Genomic DNA, 19,255 nt, shown 5'->3' with positions numbered 1-19,255 from the left:
GGTAATATGATCATATTTACGAACATTGCTTACAAAACGTACACACAAATTATGAGCACGTTGAAGTTTCATTTTGTTGTCGCTGGAGAGGTCAGTCAGTAAAATGTCCGCATAGTCGAAATAGGGAAATGCAAGTGTCTGCACAAGGGACTTTTTTAAGCAAGAGGGGAGATGAACATTTATCCTTTTTAGCACATGGATAATTTTTAATGTGCCAGTTGATATAAACAACAATAAAATGAAATACAAACGCTTAGTATAGATTTTCGAAATATAGATTACCGATAAACATTTTCAATAATAAGGATTTTCATTAAGTTCAAAGTCAATTAGTCGAACGTTAGTAAGATAGCCAGTAGCATCTTCCCCTTCACGGATGGTAAAGAGTGTGAGTAGAGGGGAAAGCCTGTCAACCAAACTGAAATGGGGATTAGAGTGCAGTGGGGAAAACGTGAGAAACTATGTAACCCACAGTCTCATATTGCAAACATCCCTATTAATCACAAAATAAAATGTCATTTTTAACACTTGTATCGTAAATAACTATTATGAATACCAATAAATTTAAGTTTAACATGCTTGATAGTTCTGTTATTTATGTACACCAGGCCTAGGCAATAATAACTCAATCGAATCACTGTAGATTTCATCTTAACTCAGCACTCCATCTTCCCCAGCTGAGACAAGTACACAAGAAGGAAAGCGTTGCTCAGTGACGGATTGTACAGGGATATCATTTTATTTTTACTTCAATTTTCATTGTACCTGAATTTTTTAATGTACTTCACTCCTACCCCTTCTACTAGTAAACTTCCATCCGTCCTCCACACAGAACCGACGCTGTAAAGCACCTCGACATTTCTCCCGTTAAAGTAAGTACAGTGCATATCCCTTTCAGTTCTTCGGTAAAAAATCTTGGCATTCACATGGATAATAATCTCAACTGGGACATGCAAATCACAGATACCTGCAGAAAAGTATATTTTATTATCCATATGCTAAAAAGGATAAATGTTCATCTTCCCTCTTGCTTAAAAAAGTCCCTTGTGCAGACCCTTGTATTTCCCTATTTTGACTATGCTGACATTTTACTGACTGACCTTTCCAGCGACAACAAAACGAAACTTCAACGTGCTCATAATTTGTGTGTACGTTTTGTAAGCAATGTTCGTAAATATGATCACATTACCCCATCCCTGGAAGCAATAGGTTGGCTTAAACTAGATAAGAAAAGAAATTTACATTCACTTCTCCTTCTCTTCGAAATCTTGAACTCTTCTATTCTTTCGTACCTGTCGTCTCGCTTCACTTACCTTTCTTCCCACCACAATCTGAACACACCCTCTCGCCATGAAACAATACTAACAATACCATCCCATCGCACCTCCTCATACTCATCCTCTTTCACAATAGCCCTGCCAAGACTCTGGAATTCGTTACCTGCTAGCATCAGGGACTGTCGAAATAAAATTCAATTCAAACGCAAACTTACTAGGCACTTGGTCAGTAATTGAGACTCGTTCAGACATGGTTTCTTGTAAATAGTTCTCTTAATCTATCACAAAATATTTCAATATCCGGTAATTTCATCACTATAGAATTTTGTTATTGTAGGTTTAATTTGTAATTTAGTAAATACAAAAATATTCTTTGTTCTTAACTCCTATGATAAAATGTCTAGTTTTCATTAATCAGGTATTCTTGTCGTACTTTAATTTTTATTGTAATTGTAACTGTAAATTTAATATTAATTGTAATCTTATTGTTCATGTTATAGTTGTAATCCCCTGGTAGAGGGGCAGAGAAGGCCTGAAGGCCTTATCTCTACCAGGTTAAATAAATAAATAAATACTAAATACTAATACTAAGAACCAAGGACGCATATGCAGTCAAAATCGTCTTATGGTCATAGTATACAGTACTGAGTGAGTATAGTACGTCCCAGAAATATGATCGCATTTTCCAGTGAAGAAAGAGCATTCATTATTGAATAATATTTTCGCACAGGTACTGTGTGTTCATTTGGTTATGTCGCATCCCGGTTTTCCCACCTGTTTCTGCTGGCCCCTCTGTAAAGGCTAGTGGCTGGGCTCTCTTAGCTCTTTTCTGAAAATATTTACTGTTAGGAATTGGACGTTTATGTAATATTATAAAACTGTTTAAAATAATTTAAATAAAAGGGTCTCATCAAGAAAGTAACTGTCAAGTGATTTCTCCCCTTTCTACGACACAACCACTTGGACAGACAATAGATAGCATGTCTGAGTAAATTTATCTGTGTGGATCGGACAAAAGTGAAGAGAAGGCCTGAAGGCCTTATCTCTACCAGGTTAAATAAATAAATAAATACTAAATACTAATACTAAGAACCAAGGACGCATATGCAGTCAAAATCGTCTTATGGTCATAGTATACAGTACTGAGTGAGTATAGTACGTCCCAGAAATATGATCGCATTTTCCAGTGAAGAAAGAGCATTCATTATTGAATAATATTTTCGCACAGGTACTGTGTGTTCATTTGGTTATGTCGCATCCCGGTTTTCCCACCTGTTTCTGCTGGCCCCTCTGTAAAGGCTAGTGGCTGGGCTCTCTTAGCTCTTTTCTGAAAATATTTACTGTTAGGAATTGGACGTTTATGTAATATTATAAAACTGTTTAAAATAATTTAAATAAAAGGGTCTCATCAAGAAAGTAACTGTCAAGTGATTTCTCCCCTTTCTACGACACAACCACTTGGACAGACAATAGATAGCATGTCTGAGTAAATTTATCTGTGTGGATCGGACAAAAGTGAAGATTGAATTTACAGTACATAAGGTACTCTGTTGAGTAGGTACAGAATTGTTTCAACAGGCGCAGGATTATGGCCTCTCCATAACACCTTATTTGAACGCTTTGCATTATTTTTTTGGGTTTACTGTAAAATGTTAAATGTTTTGTTTTATTTAACGACGCTTGCAACTGCAGAGGTTATATCAGCATCGCCAAATGTGCCAGAATTTTGTTCCACAGGAGAATTTTACACGACAGTAAATCTACTGACATGAGCCTGTCGCATTTAAGCACACTTAAATGCCATCACCCTGGCCCGGGATCGAACCCGCAACCTTGGGCATAGAAGCCCACGCTATACCAACTCGCCAACCAGGTCGATTGGGTTTACTGTCAAACAGTTATGTTTGCTAAACATTCTACATAAATTGAAGAATTACATTCAATTCAAAAGATATGCTTAAAACCGTTTCCGATAATATGCACAAAAGAACTGAAGCCTGTATTGAAATGAACAGCCACCATTTTCAACAGTTTGTTTAAATATCCAGATTTTAATTATTTTTCAATTTCAATCCACTCTCTATATTGTATACTAATGTGCTCTAGACAGTATACTACTCACTGCATAATCGGACGAGTAATGGTGACTTATGATATACTCAAACCAAGAAATGGATTCGGAACACCTCAAAATCTGTGCTTCAGTGGCTGGCCATGATACGAGGGGGATCCAGGAAATAACGACCGTTTTGTTGTAATAATTAAAAAAATATATATTTATTTGAAAAAACAAAGTCTGTTACATAACTGAAGCTTCCTTTACTTCTCTACATAATCACCACCTACATTTAAACATTTGTCGTATCTGTTCACTAGCTTTAGAATTCCCGTGTTATACTCCTCTGCTGCCAGTTCATTAAGCCAGGTGTTCACTGTCTTCAACTCTTCATCACTTCCAAAACGCGTACCACCCAGAAAGTCTTTCAGCTTAGTGAAAAGGTGAAAATCGCTAGGAGCAAGGTCTGGACTATAGGGCGGATGATCAAAGATTTCCCAACTGAATTGATCCAGCAATTCTCGAGTTGAAGCAGCAGTGTGCGGGCGGGCGTTGTCGTCAAGAAGCACAACTCCTCTCGAAAGCATTCCTCGCCTCTTGTTTTGGATGGCTCGCCGTAGTTTTCGTAAAGTCTCACAATAATGATTTGCATTGATCGTAGTGCCTTTTGGCATGAAATCCAGCAAAAGAACACCTTTGCGATCCCAAAAGACAGTAGCCATGACTTTTTGTGTTGAGAGAGTCTGTTTGAATTTTCTCGGTTTCTTGGGTGATGAGGGATGATGCCACTGACGTGATTGGCGCTTGGTCTCTGGGGTGTTGTGAGACACCCAGGTCTCATCACCAGTCACAATTTGATCAAGAAAGGCGTCTCCATCTGTGTGATATCGCATCAAGAATGTCAATGCTGAGGCCATTCTCTGAGTTTTGTGTTGGTCACTCAGTTGCCGTGGAACCCATCGTGCACAGATTTTGTGGTAGCCAAGATGTTGCGACACAATTTCACCAAGCAAAGAACGAGAAATGTCAGGAAAGGCAATATGCAATTCGTCGAGTGATATGCACATGTCTTGCAAGATTCTGTCGTTCACTTTAGTCTTCAGGTCTTCTGTGATGAGTGATGGGCGTCCGGGTCGAGTTTCATCGTGGACATTTGTTCGCCCATTGTTGAACATTTCGCACCATTTTCTCACATTTCTTTCATTCATTACAGTATCACCATACACTTCTTTCAATTGCCGGTAAATTTCTGCAGGTTTCAAATGTCGGGCATTCAAAAATCGAATCACACTCCTCACTTCACAGTCGGCGGGATTATCAATCACGTCGTTCATTTTGAAGTAACACAAAATGCACAATGGCATTAAACAACAAAATAGAACAATATAGAAATACATGGATGTCTCACATTTCAAGGATGCAGGAGGACAGGATACCATATAAGTTTTGGAAATATAAACCTCGGGGAAGAAGAGATATTGGAAGACCAGCCAAAAGATGGATGGACCAATTTCAGTAGCTGCAACAGAAATCAATTTCCTAATGCATGAAGGATGATGATGATGATGATGACAAAATGCACAATGGCGACTTGTTGCAACCAGTACTCACAACATTATGAGAACACATGTTAAGGAAGCCAGTTGACCTTTAAACAAGGAAGGGGAGTCAGCTGCGGGGCGGGTATGCACGAACGGTCGTTATTTCCTGGATCCCCCTCGTAATATCTTTGAAAAATATTGGATTGCAAGAGGTCAAATGACTTTATTGTCAAATGCCTGGCATTAGAAAACAACAACAACTCACTACATAATGAATAGGTCCACCTGGATAGTTCAGTTACTGAGTTAAAACATTTACTATTAGTACTGTACTGTATTTTGATTAAATAAAAACCTAACGAATATTATCAAACTCAAAATCGTAATATTCCTAGTTTACGTAAATGGATGCACTACTTTTCTTCCCTCCTGCACCTAGTAAAGTGGTTTGTTTGTGTTTTACACTAGTATCATCAAACTCTGGTCATGGAACAGTGTTTCTGATTCTCAACCATTAATCAAAAGGTATAGCCAGGTTAATATTACAAAATGTTAGTAAAAACAAAATGAAAATGATGTCCCGGTATAAGCAGGCATCATAGCTTTTATAAACTTTTGGCTCTCGCTGGTCGCCTGAAATCCATCACTGATGCACAGTACCTACTGTGTATTTGTTTTTAAGGCAGTGCAAGCGAAAAGAACATGGGCGAGGGTTTCAGGGTTCCGTTCCACTTCCCCATTGTATCCAGGACTGATGTATACTTACTTTGGAAATAATCTTGGATTAATTGCAGATATCTGCGGGTATAATTCAATAGGTCTTGAGAGAGCTGGAGTTCCAGACAACATTAATACTCGTTTGGATGACTTCAGCAAGACACTTGCAGCCTTTGAACGTGCTGATTCTGAAGATTTGATAAAGTGGGACTCATCCTGTGAAAACCATAACAACCTAATGACAATGTCTGACGTGTTAAGTATGCTAGCTAATATTAAAGATTATCTTATTTTCATAATTCCACCAATACTCTACAATCACCCTCACTCTGTAAAGTTTCGAGCCAGGCCTCCAGAACAAATAAAAAATCACTGAAAGTTGTAAAAATGTTGTGTTTAATAAAAGACTATTATAACAAGCTCAAATCTTTTAAAGATCCTCCATAGTCAAAAATAAATTCGTGTGTATGTATCCAATGCCTACTCATTTCACTTGCGTGATTCGGGTTCTGCATATTCCAGATAAATGGTAGAACTGTGACCAATTTTTCAAGTTGCACACCACTTCAGCAGGCCATGCTATGCATGATGTGTATCTGTAGAGAGTTATGTCGTGTACTAGGGTGAGTGTATGTGTAAGTGTTCGTGTCAGTGTAGTGTAGGGAATATGTGAGGATGATGATGAAGATAAAGAAAGGAGAAGAGGAAACCCAGTGTCAGCACATAGCCTACTCCTGTCGAATAGCACCAAGGAAGCTGCCAGACTTAATGTCGCTGTCCGAAAGACAAATCACTATCAATAATGACATATGCACTGTGGAGAGATCTGGAATTTAACCCAGGCATATTGGTGCACCATCTATTAGTCAAATGCTGGGAAACAAATTTCTGTGATAGACATTTAAAGAGAACTTTTGCATGTTGTTGCTCCGAGATTGTGTACATTGCTGTTATGTTATCACTATGGTTCAGATAAAGTAGCTGTATCAAGATAGGCATCCTTGGTCCGTGCGTTTTGTTTACAAACATTAACTATACCTTGACCAAAACTACTTCCGACTTGACAGTTTACAGAGAAGGGGGAGCAGTGTTGTCATGTTGCCCATCATTCGTGTAAGCGAGCGCGCTGCCGATAGAGTGCAGTAATGAACGGCTGACATGAACGCATACATTTCTAAGCAATTTGTTGAACACTAGGCATTAAAATTTGTGTACATTATTACTTTTATTAGTCTATTATTATTATTATTATTATTAGTAGTAGTAGTAGTAGTAGCAGTAGCAGTAGTAGTAGTAGTACTGGTATTCTTCAATGTAATACCGTTAGAAAAGCGTCGAAAGGACTGTAAACTGTAAAAACAGGTTCAAATTTAATACGAAATGTCTACTTTTATGAGTGTCGGTATTCTTCAATTTAATATTGTTAGAAAGGCGTTCAAAAATTGTAAACTGTAAAAATATTTATGATTAAAAATCTGCACGGCCTTTTTCTTTTCCAATATCGATAACAGTGCTCTTATTAATTTTAACACAAGCAGCAGTTCTCATTACGACTTGCGCCAAAGGTAAAAGAGGCCCGCCATTATCTTTTTGGCTCTCAAAATACTCTCTTACATAACACACCATCTCTCACGCTTGACTCTTTAACGAGGCACATTGTACAATATTCTTCGTTCTCCACCTGCCTTTCCTTCCTTCCGACACTGCACAATTCACCTGTTTAGAAACTCTTGCAGAAACTAGAAAACACACACTAGCCATACATTCCACCAATGACAACGAAGATAATACGTGTAATATAATTGAAACAAAATAATTATCGATACCGGTACACTAGACCAATAATACAATTAAATAATATTTTTAATTCACACAAAGCAAGCGCTAACCAGCCAACTCAAAGTCACTCCGGGCACTGTATTCAGCTCTAGGCCGTGGTATTCACGTGCAACTTGTAAACATAGACACGGCAACACCGTCCCGTTACCATGGTTACACCTCTCTCGTGATTGGTTGATTTGAATGGTTGCCATGGTAACATGCTAAAGGCGCCATTTGTCAGGTCGGAAGTTGTTTTGGACAGACCATAGTTGTTGCGTATTCTCCAGCCAATTCACTGATGTTTTACCTAGGGGGTGGGAAGCTCTCTTCCCAGCAGGTAGAGTTTTAGCTAGTGGAAGGGGGTACTGTTTACTGACGTGAGAGTCAAGGCCCTATCCTATATAGTGTAAATTTTTTTCAATTCAACAACAATGTAATTTATTGTCACAACAATAACTCTTCACTCTCTACAATTTAACTTCACTCCCGTCAACAATGGGATTTGCTCTCTGCACAGCAACACAGCGTTCGTTATTGCACTCCACAAACGACAATGACAATTTACTTGGACTGTTAACAACAATGAACTGTTAATCTTAACTAATATTCACAAAGCACTATTTACAACACAGAACTGTCAGTTCTCAGTTCACAGTTCTTCTAGCTCAGTCACTCAAGTTCACAGTCTCGAACCACAGTCCACTGTACTCGAACTCAGGTCCCTCCAACTGCAGTCCACTGCACTCGAACTCCGGGCTTCAGGCTCCACAGTTACGAACACAACTCAAGTCGCGCTCTGGTCTCGAAGCTGGCTTCACTGCTCTCCAGTGCCCGACTGACTCACTGGATGACTAAACTGAAACTAATCATGAATGAATCTGTCGTTCCTTCGCGTCCGTAATTTATAACCACAGCGACGTAACCGAGAAAGTTCGAATTCGCGATTTTTCCACTTCCGACGGATTTCTCGGCCTCTCTAGGCAAGCAGAAGATGCGCGCGCAAACTCCCTCGCCCTGTAGGCACTTTCCCCTCTCTTCTCTCCGCCGCGCGCCGTCCCTCAGTGCTCCGTGGAGCCCGTGTCGACTCACGCGCGATCTGCTCTCTTGCGGGACGCTGGTCGTGAGTTCGAATCTCACGTCGCTGTCACAATAGTTATACAGTGTATCCTGATACAGCTACTTTATTCGAACCTTAGTTATCACATAAATAAAGTTGTTGATCTTTGCAGTTTTTCACCAATTTATACAAATTAATACATAAGATAGTGAAAGTGGAGCAGCTGCTACGGCGCAGTATATCTTCTATGTAGTGTTGTGACGTTATACAGCAAAAACTACACTGTTGAGAAGATTTTTGTCATAAAATATGCCAAAATCAGGAACTGAATGAATGACAAATGTGGCATGCAAATGAACTGCCAAAATTGAGCCAAAAACGAGAAAAAGACTGGAATGAGTGCGGGAATGGAGGGCAAGGAAAAAGGTTATCTTCTACAGTTCAGTTACAAAAAGTCAACTATTTAGTTAATGTTCTTACACCAACAACAATCAACGAACAATCAATGGGTGCAATGCCTGATTCATCTGGTGTCAGTGATTTAAAATTATATCGCAGGTCACTAAACAGAAACTTTAAATCAAATAGAAGTGATCATCAAATATATAGAATGATTGCAGAGTACAGTTTTCATATCTTATAAACCAATTGTTTCATTTTTTAATTCTAAAGAGTATTGAATATGAAAGTGTTACATTTAATCCAATTTATCATTTCTCATTACATGAACATTTAAAAAGATTACTACACATTCACAGCTTAAGAGGTTTCAGTTCGTCATCCATAGAGGCTCGCATTCATTTTTATTTTCGTGTAAGGACACTGTTTATTTTAATCTAATAAGAATCAAATTAACAAATTCCTATGTAACTGGCTAATTTTCAATTCTCATTTCTCGCAAAAGTTATACACATATACTGGTTTTTTCAATAATTTGAAGAACTTTCATCATAAAATATTAGAGTCTGTGTTGATTTATACCATTACTTCTTTATTTCCAGAAATGTCACCATTTTCCATATTCAATTGATAAAAGGTATGAAAAATTTAAATTTACAGCAACTTTAGCAATACTGAAGCTATGGTGAAATAAAAATGACGGAAAATCAAACTACTTGGATAAGGAAGGACGAGGTGGTCTAAAATATAAGATTTATAAGTAAACCTCAGATTTTTAGATCCTTAAAAAAATAAACATTTAGGCACCTAAAATAGGCTTAAAATAACCGAAACGGGCACTAATAGGCAATTAAAAATGCAACTTAATGCACCTAAAATGTTTTTCTATAGACTCAAACTGCAATAACTATAAAAATGCAACTAATTAGTGAGTATTAAGCATTGCAATAGACAGTAAAAAAAGCAGTAAAAAATTATTGGAGTTAGAAACTTTATTTTTGTTAGATCTTAAATTATGAATGATTGATAATGAATTCATCAGCTTCACTGCTCTGTGGCTTCTGATATGTAAGTGTTAATATTACAATTTAATTAATTAATTTATTAAAGAATTTACAATTAACACATTGGCGGCCGGGTAGCTCAGTTAGTAGAGCAGCTGGCTACGGACTGGAAGGTCCGGGGTTCGATCCCAGATGGTGACAGAATTTTTTCTCGTTGCCAAACTTTCAGAACGGCCCCGAGGTTCACTCAGCCTCCTATAAAATTGAGTACCAGGTCTTTCCCGGGGGTTAAAGGCGGTCAGAGCGTGGTGCCGACCACACCACCTCATTCTAGTGCCGAGGTCATGGAAAGCATGGGGCTCTACCTCCATGCCCCCCAAGTGCCTTCATGGCATGTTAGGGGATACCTTTACCTTTACCTTTTTTACAATTAACACATTATTCACAATTTATTGACATTGCAATACAAGGTTTTTCTCTACATTTTATGTTGTGAAACTGCCTTTTCTTAAGAAACAATGTTATCAGCAGAAAGATACAGTATTTCCAATGAATGGTAAGGGTGAATATTTAAATTTATCAACATTTGTCACAATGATTATATTAGGGAGAAGTACATATTTCCCATTTATCACATTCCTACTGTTTGCTCAAGTAAAAGTAAAGGTATCCCCGTAACATGCCATGAAGGCACTTGGGGGGCATGGAGGTAGAGCTCCATGCTTTCCATGACCTCGGCACTAGAATGAGGTGGTGTGGTCGGCACCACGCTCTCACCGCCTTTTACCCCCGGGAAAGACCCTGTACTCAATTTTATAGGAGGCTGAGTGAACCTCGGGGCTGTTCTGAAAGTTTGGCAACGAGAAAAAATCCTGTCACCACCTGGGATCGAACCCCGGACCTTCCAGTCAGTAGCCAGCTGCTCTACCAACTGAGCTACCCGGCCGCCTGTTTGCTCAAGTACTTAATAAAACCAGTCACTCTCCAGAAATATTCTTCATTTCTACAAACGACCAAACTATTATAAGATTTGGGGGGGGGGGGGAACCGCGTGCGCGCACGCACGCACACACACACAAATATGAAACTGTCAGTAATTTAATTACCATTATGCAGACCCCAAATCTAATCCTTTCCAACTGATCTAGACATACAGACATCAGAGCATATGAAGTTATTAGTATCCTTGCATCCTTTACATAGTCCTTGCTTGATGTCATGATTGTTACGCTGTGATAGGAAATGCTGGGAAGCCATGTTATTATAGCATCTGCCCACATATACCTAGAAATACAAACATAAATAATATCAAGTGTTCACCATTATAAATTAAACATTCAGTTATAAAAATAGTCATTACTCTGAAGTATCAGTATATGGCAGAAAATTATGCGAAACAAATTTATGAAATAAGCCACAAAATTACTACACAAAATCTTCCAGCCTCACAAATGCCATTTCCATGATGAAGATATTAACTCAGGAGTGGCCACTAGGAAAAATTCGTGCAGTTGATCGTGCGTGAGAGATTCCCTCACATTATGTTTCCTCGTTAATTTTTTTAAGAAATGTTCAAATCAGTAATGGGGAAGGGGAGAACAGGGAGGGGAAGGAGACGGGAAGAGTGAACGAGGGGGAGGTAGAGGGAGAAAGGGAGATTGAGAGAGAGCAAAAGAGAGAGAGGGAGCAGGGAGCGAGAGAGAGAGGAAGGGAGTGAGGGAGGGATGGGAGAGAGAGAAAGTGAGGGAGGAATGGGAGAGAGAGAGAAAGAGAGCGAGGGAGGGATGGGAGAGAGAGAGTGTTGTTGTTTTCTAATGCCAGGCGTTTGACAATAAAGTCATTTGACCTCTTGCACTCCAATATTTTTCAAAGATATTATCATGACCAGCCACTGAAGCACAGATTTTGAGGTGTTCCAAATCCATTTCTTGGTTTGAGTTAAACAATGGACAGTTAGGGGACTGATATATTCCAATTCTATGCAGGTGTTTGGCCAAACAATCATGGCCTGTTGCCAATCTAAATGCAGCTACAGACGATTTTCGTGGTAAATCGGGAATTAACTGTGGATTTTGATGCAGAGAGTTCCATTTTTTCCCTTGGGATTGTGTTATCAAATTTTGTTTGTTGAAGTCTAAGTATGTAGATTTAATAAATCTTTTCACAGAGTAATACGTAGATTTAGTAACAGGTCTGTAAGTAGCAGTGCTGCCCTTCTTTGCTAAAGCATCCGCATTCTCGTTTCCCAGGATTCCACAATGGGATGGTATCCATTGGAATACAATTCTTTTATTGAGTGATATTAATTGAGAGAGCATTTTAGTTATTTCTGCTGTTTGAGATGAAGGTGTGTGTTTAGAGGCGATTGATAGAATAGCTGCTTTGGAGTCTGACAATATAACTGCATTTTTAAATATACTGATGTGGCATAGAAGATTCCTGAGACTTTCACTTATTGCAATGTGTGTGTGCGTCTGCATGTGTGTGTACATGAGTCAATTATAACTAGAAAATTCCTTTGCTAATATTATTTCCAAGATTAAATAATGGATTCAAATATTAATTTAAGACTACTGTCCTAATCTATACTGTATTTTTTAACAAGTACATAAATAAAGTCAATAATATTGGTTAAGAGAGAAGTTTTACATGAATTTGGTATTACCAAGAAACAAGCTTGATTAATGTGTTTCAGTGAAAAGTACAGCAGAGTCCATATATGCCAGTTTCTATCTGATGATTTTCCAATTCACTGCGGGTTAAAGCAAGGAGATGCACTACCACCTTTACTTTTTAACTTTGCTCTAGAGTATGCCATTAAGAAAGTCCAGGATAACAGACAGGGTTTGGAATTGAACGGGTTACATCACCTGCTTGTCTATGCGGATGAAGTGAATATGTTAGGAGAAAATCCACAAACTATTAGGGAAAACACGGAAATTTTACTTGAAGCAAGTAAAGAGATAGATTTGGAAGTAAATTCCGAAAAGACAAAGTATATGATTATGTCTCGTGGCCAGAATACTGTACGAAATTGAAATATAAAAATTAGAAATTTATCCTTTGAAGAAGTGGAAAAATTCAAATATCTTGGAGCAACAGTAACAAATATAAATGACACTTGGGAGGAATTTAAACGCAGAATACTATGGGAAATGCTTATTATTATTCGGTTGAGATGCTTTTATCATCTAGTCTGCTCTCAAAAAAGCTGAAAGTTACACTTTATAGAACAGTTATATTACCGGTTGTTCTTTATTGATGTGAAACTTGGACTCTCACTTTGAGAGAAGAACAGAGGTTAAGGGCATTTGACAATAAGGTGTTTAGGAAAATATTTGGGGCCAAGAGGGATGAAGTTACAGGAGAATTGAGAAAGTTACACAACACAGAACTGCACACATTGTATTCTTCACCTGACATAATTAAGAACATTAAATCCAGACAGTGGCGTGTGGTGATTAATAATCCTCGTGGTGCACAAATATTTATTATGATTATGATTATCATTATTATTACACCCTATACGACATAACTATTAACATATGTTATATAGGTATAGATTTACATAATTTTGTTAGTCAAGAAATTGCAGTTAATCAGTTTTCTATGTAGGTCCATTAATAGCAAAGTAAAGTGTTCAATTTCTATTGCAGCACACCGTAAATAATATTGTTTTTACTATATTGAGTTTTATAATAAAGTTCACACATTCACAAGCATTCGATACATCTGTCGTCTCATCAATCTTAATTGCTAGAAAGTCAGCAGCATTCTTCATTTCTTTGAAATCTCATCATGGCATACATCAAAATGGCTTGAAGGATTTCGTTCTGTATAGTGTTTGATGTGTCCTTAAACACTGTTGTTCTTTCCAAATGTTTCTTAAGAGTACGTCTAATTCAGAACTGAAATTGATGAGGCCAAGAAAAATACTAGCATTTAAAGATGAGTCTCCGTCATCGTGACCTCTCAAAGCCAACTCAAAAACTCCACAAAACCGCACGCACATACATCTTTTCTTGGTAACTTTATCATTGTGAAGTTCGACAGTCTAATTGAATCCAATTGTGTCTGTATGCTTGTTTGAACCAACACTGCTAATTTAACATTACTGTTGATGTGTGCAGCTGAAGAATCGTTTTTTTGTAATTCTTTCATTCGTGTGCTTCAAATCAATCATACCTGCAGAACGATAATCAAAATTATTTAGTTACTACGCACAATCCTAAATTCAAACAGAAAAATAAATAAAATTCATAAAACGTACTTGTTTTTGTCAATGAATGTTCGCCGTCGAACAATAGGCAAGGAAAACAAAATACAGCGTCTTTTATATTGCAGCCGCATATTGTATTTTTCTAAGTCCGAATGTTGAATTTTCTTGCCACTTCTCTATTACTGTTCTTCGTCACTTATAATTTTAATTCCTGTGTACGTCTACCCATCTTCTTTATTTTTATCTTTTCGTGTAAAGGTCTTACAGAAAATTACATATTTAAAAGATTTTGCACACTATTCATTGCAATATTCATGATGGAACGAGCTAACAACTACTGCAGACAGCTTGAGAACACATCTGAAAGTGCTCCTAATCCCTCCTACGCACACTGCACTGCCTCCCTACCATGCTCCAAAGCCTGCCAGTGATACACTACTACTGCGCATGCTTGAATGGAACAGTGTGCCCCAAGTGTCGAGCGGTAAACGTAAGTCCAAGTCGTCAACAAGAACAGTACACATGCAGTGTTATTTTTACATAGTACTGTGACAGCCACATCGAGACTCGAACATGCGTCCCGCAAGAGTCGCACGGGAATCGACACGGGCTCCACGGAGCACTTGGGGGTGGCACGCGGCGTGGAGAGGAAAGGAGAAACGGCGGCATGCTGGACTGCGGGAGAGAGGGGGAAGTAAGCAGCTGGTGACTGAGGGGAGAAATCCAGAGAAGTTTCAGGAAGCGTCACCCTCTCGGTATCTGAAGATTTTTCGCGAGATCGTAGCTTCTCGAAACTATGGTTTGGTTATAAAAGAAGAGACACGAGTGAACTTGAGTTAGTTGTTGTAGTCGTTGGACAGCAAGCCAGCCAGTCTTGTGTAGCAGTGAAGCCAGCTTCGAGACCAGAGTTCGACTTGAGTGTGTCCACAGCTGTGTGAGAGTCCGAAGTCCTGAGTTTGAGTGCAGTGGACCGCAGTTGGGGGACCTGAGTTCGAAGGTCAGTGGACTGTCTGTGAAGGTCTTGGGTTCGAGATACTGTGAACTTGAGTGACTGAGCTACAAGAACTAGCCAAGGCAAACGAACTGTGAACTGAGAACTAACAGTTCTGTTTTGTAAATAGTGCTTTGTGAACATTAGTTAAGATTAACAGTTCATTGTTGTTCTCAATAATTCAAGTAAATTGTCATTGTCGTCTGTGGAGTGCGATAACGAATACTGTGTTACTGTGTGGAGTGGAAATCGCATTGTTGACGGAAGTGTTTACATTCAATTATAGAAAGTGATTATTGTTGTTTTGAATAAAAAGTTACATTTTGGCGTCAGAAGGGGGATATTGTTGACAATGGAGAACCTACAGCAGATCCTGCAAGCCATCGCGGAAATGAAAGCAGAAATGAACATGCACATTAGTGAAGTAAAAGATAACATGAACAAACATATAAGTGAGGTGAAAAACGACATTAGTGAGGTAAAAGACATGAACAAGCACATCAGTGAGGTGAAGAACGATATAAGTCAAGTGAAAGGCGACATAAGCGGCGTGAAAGATGACGTCACTACGCAAATTGGAAGCGTTTCGGCCCACGTAGATGGAATTGTCGCCATCGTGAAAGACGAACTTAAAGCCGATTTTGACAACCTAAACAAGCATTTTACAACTATAAACGAGACACTAACCGAATTGAGACAGGACGTAGACCAGTTTGACAGCAAAATTCGCGCTCTCGAGCATCGTCAAGAGCAGATGAGTGTGTTAATGGACCAACATGCTGAAGAAAACAAGCACATCCTCGCGTTATTGGATCGCCAGGCTAGAGAACAGAAACAGATAATCACCGAGGAAGTTCAGCGGGCCATGGAAAAAGCGGCAACAGATTTGAGGACTCCATATAGTGGTCCTGCAGAGCCATCACCTTCAGCCAGACATTCGAACGTCAAGACGCCGAAGTTCGACGGTACGACGTCTTGGGCGATTTTCCGTCGCCAAGAGCACAATGGGTGGATGCCGGCAGAGAAAACTACTGAGCTGCTGGCCGCGCTTCAGGGACAGGCGTCGGAGATTCTTCACAGTATTCCAGAAGATGGTACAGTCGCTGAGATAATGGCGGCCTTGGAGGGACGTTACGGTGACCATCAACTTGCGGCAGCATTCAGGACCCAACTGAAAACGAGGGTCCAACAGTCAGGCGAGTCCCTGCAAGAATTTGCGATGGCGGTGGAACAACTGGCCCATAAGGCCCTCAGGGGCCTACCACCTAACTTCGTCGCTGGAGGAGCGTCACAGCGGCCGATGCTGGGGGACGCCAACCGAAGCCACCGGAGCGGCGGAGACAATGGACGTCCACCTGCTGGTCCTGCGGCAGACCAGGACACCTGAGGAGGGACTGCGACCGATCAGGCCACTGGCAGGAGAGAGAGGTGACTGACACCGAGAGGAGCCAACAGTCCCAACAGTCGCCTGAGCAACAGGGACGACGGGTGCCCACCTGCTGGTCCTGCGGCAGACCGGGACACCTGAGGAGGGACTGCGACCAATCTGGCCACTGGCAGGAGAGAGAGGTGGCTGACACCGAGAGGAGCCAACAGTCCCAACAGTCGCCTGAGCAACAGGGACGACGGGTGCCCACCTGCTGGTCCTGCGGCGAACCTGGGCACTTGCGGAGGAATTGCGACCGACCTGGCTCCAGTCAGGAGAGGAGGAGCACGTCGGCGCCGTCATCACCGTCCCCTCGGCTCGTCCTGAAACCGGTCAACAGAAGATGCGAAGATGGGCTGATTGCTGAAGGACGGATGAAAGGCCATCCATGCAGAGTACTGGTGGACACCGGGGCGATGCTCACTATCGCCAGACCAGACGTCGTGCGTGGCCTACCTGGGAGGACGCCACTGCGCCAATACGAGCTCCGGACTGCTTCAGGCGAGAGCTTGCCCATCCAGAGAGAGGTCTTCCTGGACCTGACCTTGGGGAAGAGGAAACTGGAGATGTGGGTGTTCGTCGCCAACATCACCGAAGACGTCGTCCTGGGACTCGACGCCATGTGGTAACTCGATGCAACGGTGGACGTCCGGTGCCGTATACTTCATCTTGGTCAGGATGAAGTGTTCCTGATGGACGCTGAAGACTAACCTGTGGCCAGCGAGCTCTCCTTGGAGGGCCAAGTGGGAGAGCAAGATGGCGCCCATGCAGTACGAGTAATCGCCGCCCAGCCAAGCCCAGGATGGAATGACACCACATCAAGGAGGGAGCGGCTGGAGGATCCAAACGTTGGACCGATTAGCAGCCTACCAAGGGACTGTCCAGGACGGCCAGCCCTAAGGAGGGAGCAATGTGACAGCCACATCGAGACTCGAACACGTGTCCCGCAAGAGTCGCACGGGAATTGACACAGGCTCCACGGAGCACTGGGGGGTGGCACGCGGCATGGAGAGGAGAGGAGAAACGGCGGCATGCTGGGCCGTGGGAGAGAGGGGGAAGTAAGCAGCTGGTGACTGAGGGGAGAAATCCAGAGAAGTTTCAGGAAGCATCACCCTCTCGGTATCTGAAGATTGTTCGCGAGATCGTAGCTTCTCGAAACTATGGTTTGGTTATAAAAGAAGAGACACAAATGAACTTGAGTTAGTTGTTGTAGTCGTTGGACAGCAAGCCAGCCAGTCTTGTGTAGCAGTGAAGCCAGCTTCGAGACCGGAGTTCGACTTGAGTGTGTCCACAGCTGTGTGAGCGTCCGAAGTCCTGAGTTTGAGTGCAGTGGACCGCAGTTGGGGGACCTGAGTTCGAAGTTCAGTGGACTGTCTCTGAAAGTCTTGGGTTCGAGATACTGTGAACTTGAGTGACTGAGCTACAAGAACTAGCCAAGGCAAACGAACTGTGAACTGAGAACTAACAGTTCTGTTTTGTAAATAGTGCTTTGTGAACATTAGTTAAGATTAACAGTTCATTGTTGTTCTCAATAATTCAAGTAAATTGTCATTGTCGTCTGTGGAGTGCGAAAATGAATACTGTGTTACTGTGTGGAGTGGAAATCCCATTGTTGACGGAAGTGTTTACATTCAATTATAGAAAGTGATTATTGTTGTTTTGAATAAAAAGTTACAGTATTATAATAAAGAATTATGTCGCTCACATAGTCTATTGCAGCTCATTGATATAACTTTAAAAATATGTGTTATTAGAAGAGGTGGTGCACTGCTCCTGTGCTCCTTAAGAGAAATCGCCACTGAATCCAGATGTTTGAGAGGTGCAGGGCATGTAGCACATATGGGCGAATCCAGAAATGCTAAATGTTATGTTTTATTTAATGATGCTAGCAACTGCAGAGATTATATCAGCGTCGCCGGATGTGCCAGAATTTTGTCCCGCAGGAGTTCTTTTACATGCCAGTAAATCTACTGATATGAGCCTGTCGCATTCAAGCACACTTAAATGCTATCGACCTGCCCGGGATCGAACTCACAACCTTGGCATAGAAGGCCTGCGCTATACCAACTCGCCAACCAGTCCAGAAATGTATATAGAGTGTTAGTTGGGAGGGCAGAGGGAAAAAGACCTTTGGGTAGACCGAGACGTAGATGGGAGGATTATATTAAAATGAATTTGAGGACGGTGGGATATGATTGTAGAGACTGAATTAATCTTACTCAGGATAGGGACCGATGGAGGGCTCATGTGAGAGCGGCAATGAACCTTCAAGTTCCTTAAGCCATTAAGTAAGTAATATCTGTTGTAAATGCATAATATAAGAAACCTAACCATAAAGCTATATTACATTTACCTGAGTGAAGAGGGTGCAACTATCAAAAGTGGCCAATCATTTATGTAGTAGTGAGCAATACCTAAAGCTTGGATGGTTTTTCCAAGTCCCATATCATCTGCCAGAAGACAACAGCCATTTCTTGAAATACCGTAACTAAAAAGAAATAACATCATGAAAATTATCAGTATCAATACATTGAACAATATATTTTATGTAATAACTAAAATAACTTGTTTTATTTAATGATGCAACAAACTGTGCAATATCACATTTATTTTTTATAATATTTTTTTCAAATTCACAAAAACTTTCTGTTACTTATATTCGAACACTCAAATGAGTAGGCAGTTCGCAGAACACATTCCAGTGACAAATGTGACCTCTTATAAATATTTATGGCGTCTGAAAACCC

At 40.5% G+C, this 19,255-nt stretch overlaps 1 protein-coding gene across 34 annotated transcripts in view; it reads right to left on the bottom strand.

The window, feature by feature from the left end:
* Window positions 1-19,255, bottom strand: part of LOC138692141 (SWI/SNF-related matrix-associated actin-dependent regulator of chromatin subfamily A-like protein 1) — a 144,905-nt gene that overhangs the window by 104,907 nt on the left and 20,743 nt on the right. For all 34 annotated transcript variants that reach the window (XR_011330015.1, XR_011330013.1, XR_011330018.1 and 31 more), the window contains 3 exons: window positions 18,862-18,996; window positions 10,979-11,156; window positions 5,641-5,807 (listed from right to left, as the gene is read on the bottom strand). Coding sequence is in view for 25 of the 34 variants with exons in the window: in XM_069815150.1 (XP_069671251.1) it covers window positions 5,641-5,807; window positions 10,979-11,156; window positions 18,862-18,996 (480 nt within the window). In the remaining 9 variants the exon portion in view is untranslated. The remainder of the gene's footprint in view (window positions 1-5,640; window positions 5,808-10,978; window positions 11,157-18,861; window positions 18,997-19,255) is intronic.

Source organism: Periplaneta americana, chromosome 16 (assembly GCF_040183065.1).
Source record: "Periplaneta americana isolate PAMFEO1 chromosome 16, P.americana_PAMFEO1_priV1, whole genome shotgun sequence".
NCBI classification, from domain to species: Eukaryota; Metazoa; Arthropoda; class Insecta; order Blattodea; family Blattidae; genus Periplaneta; species Periplaneta americana.
The sequence above is the reverse complement of the archived record's forward strand: the minus strand, read 5'-3'. Positions and strand labels throughout refer to the sequence as shown.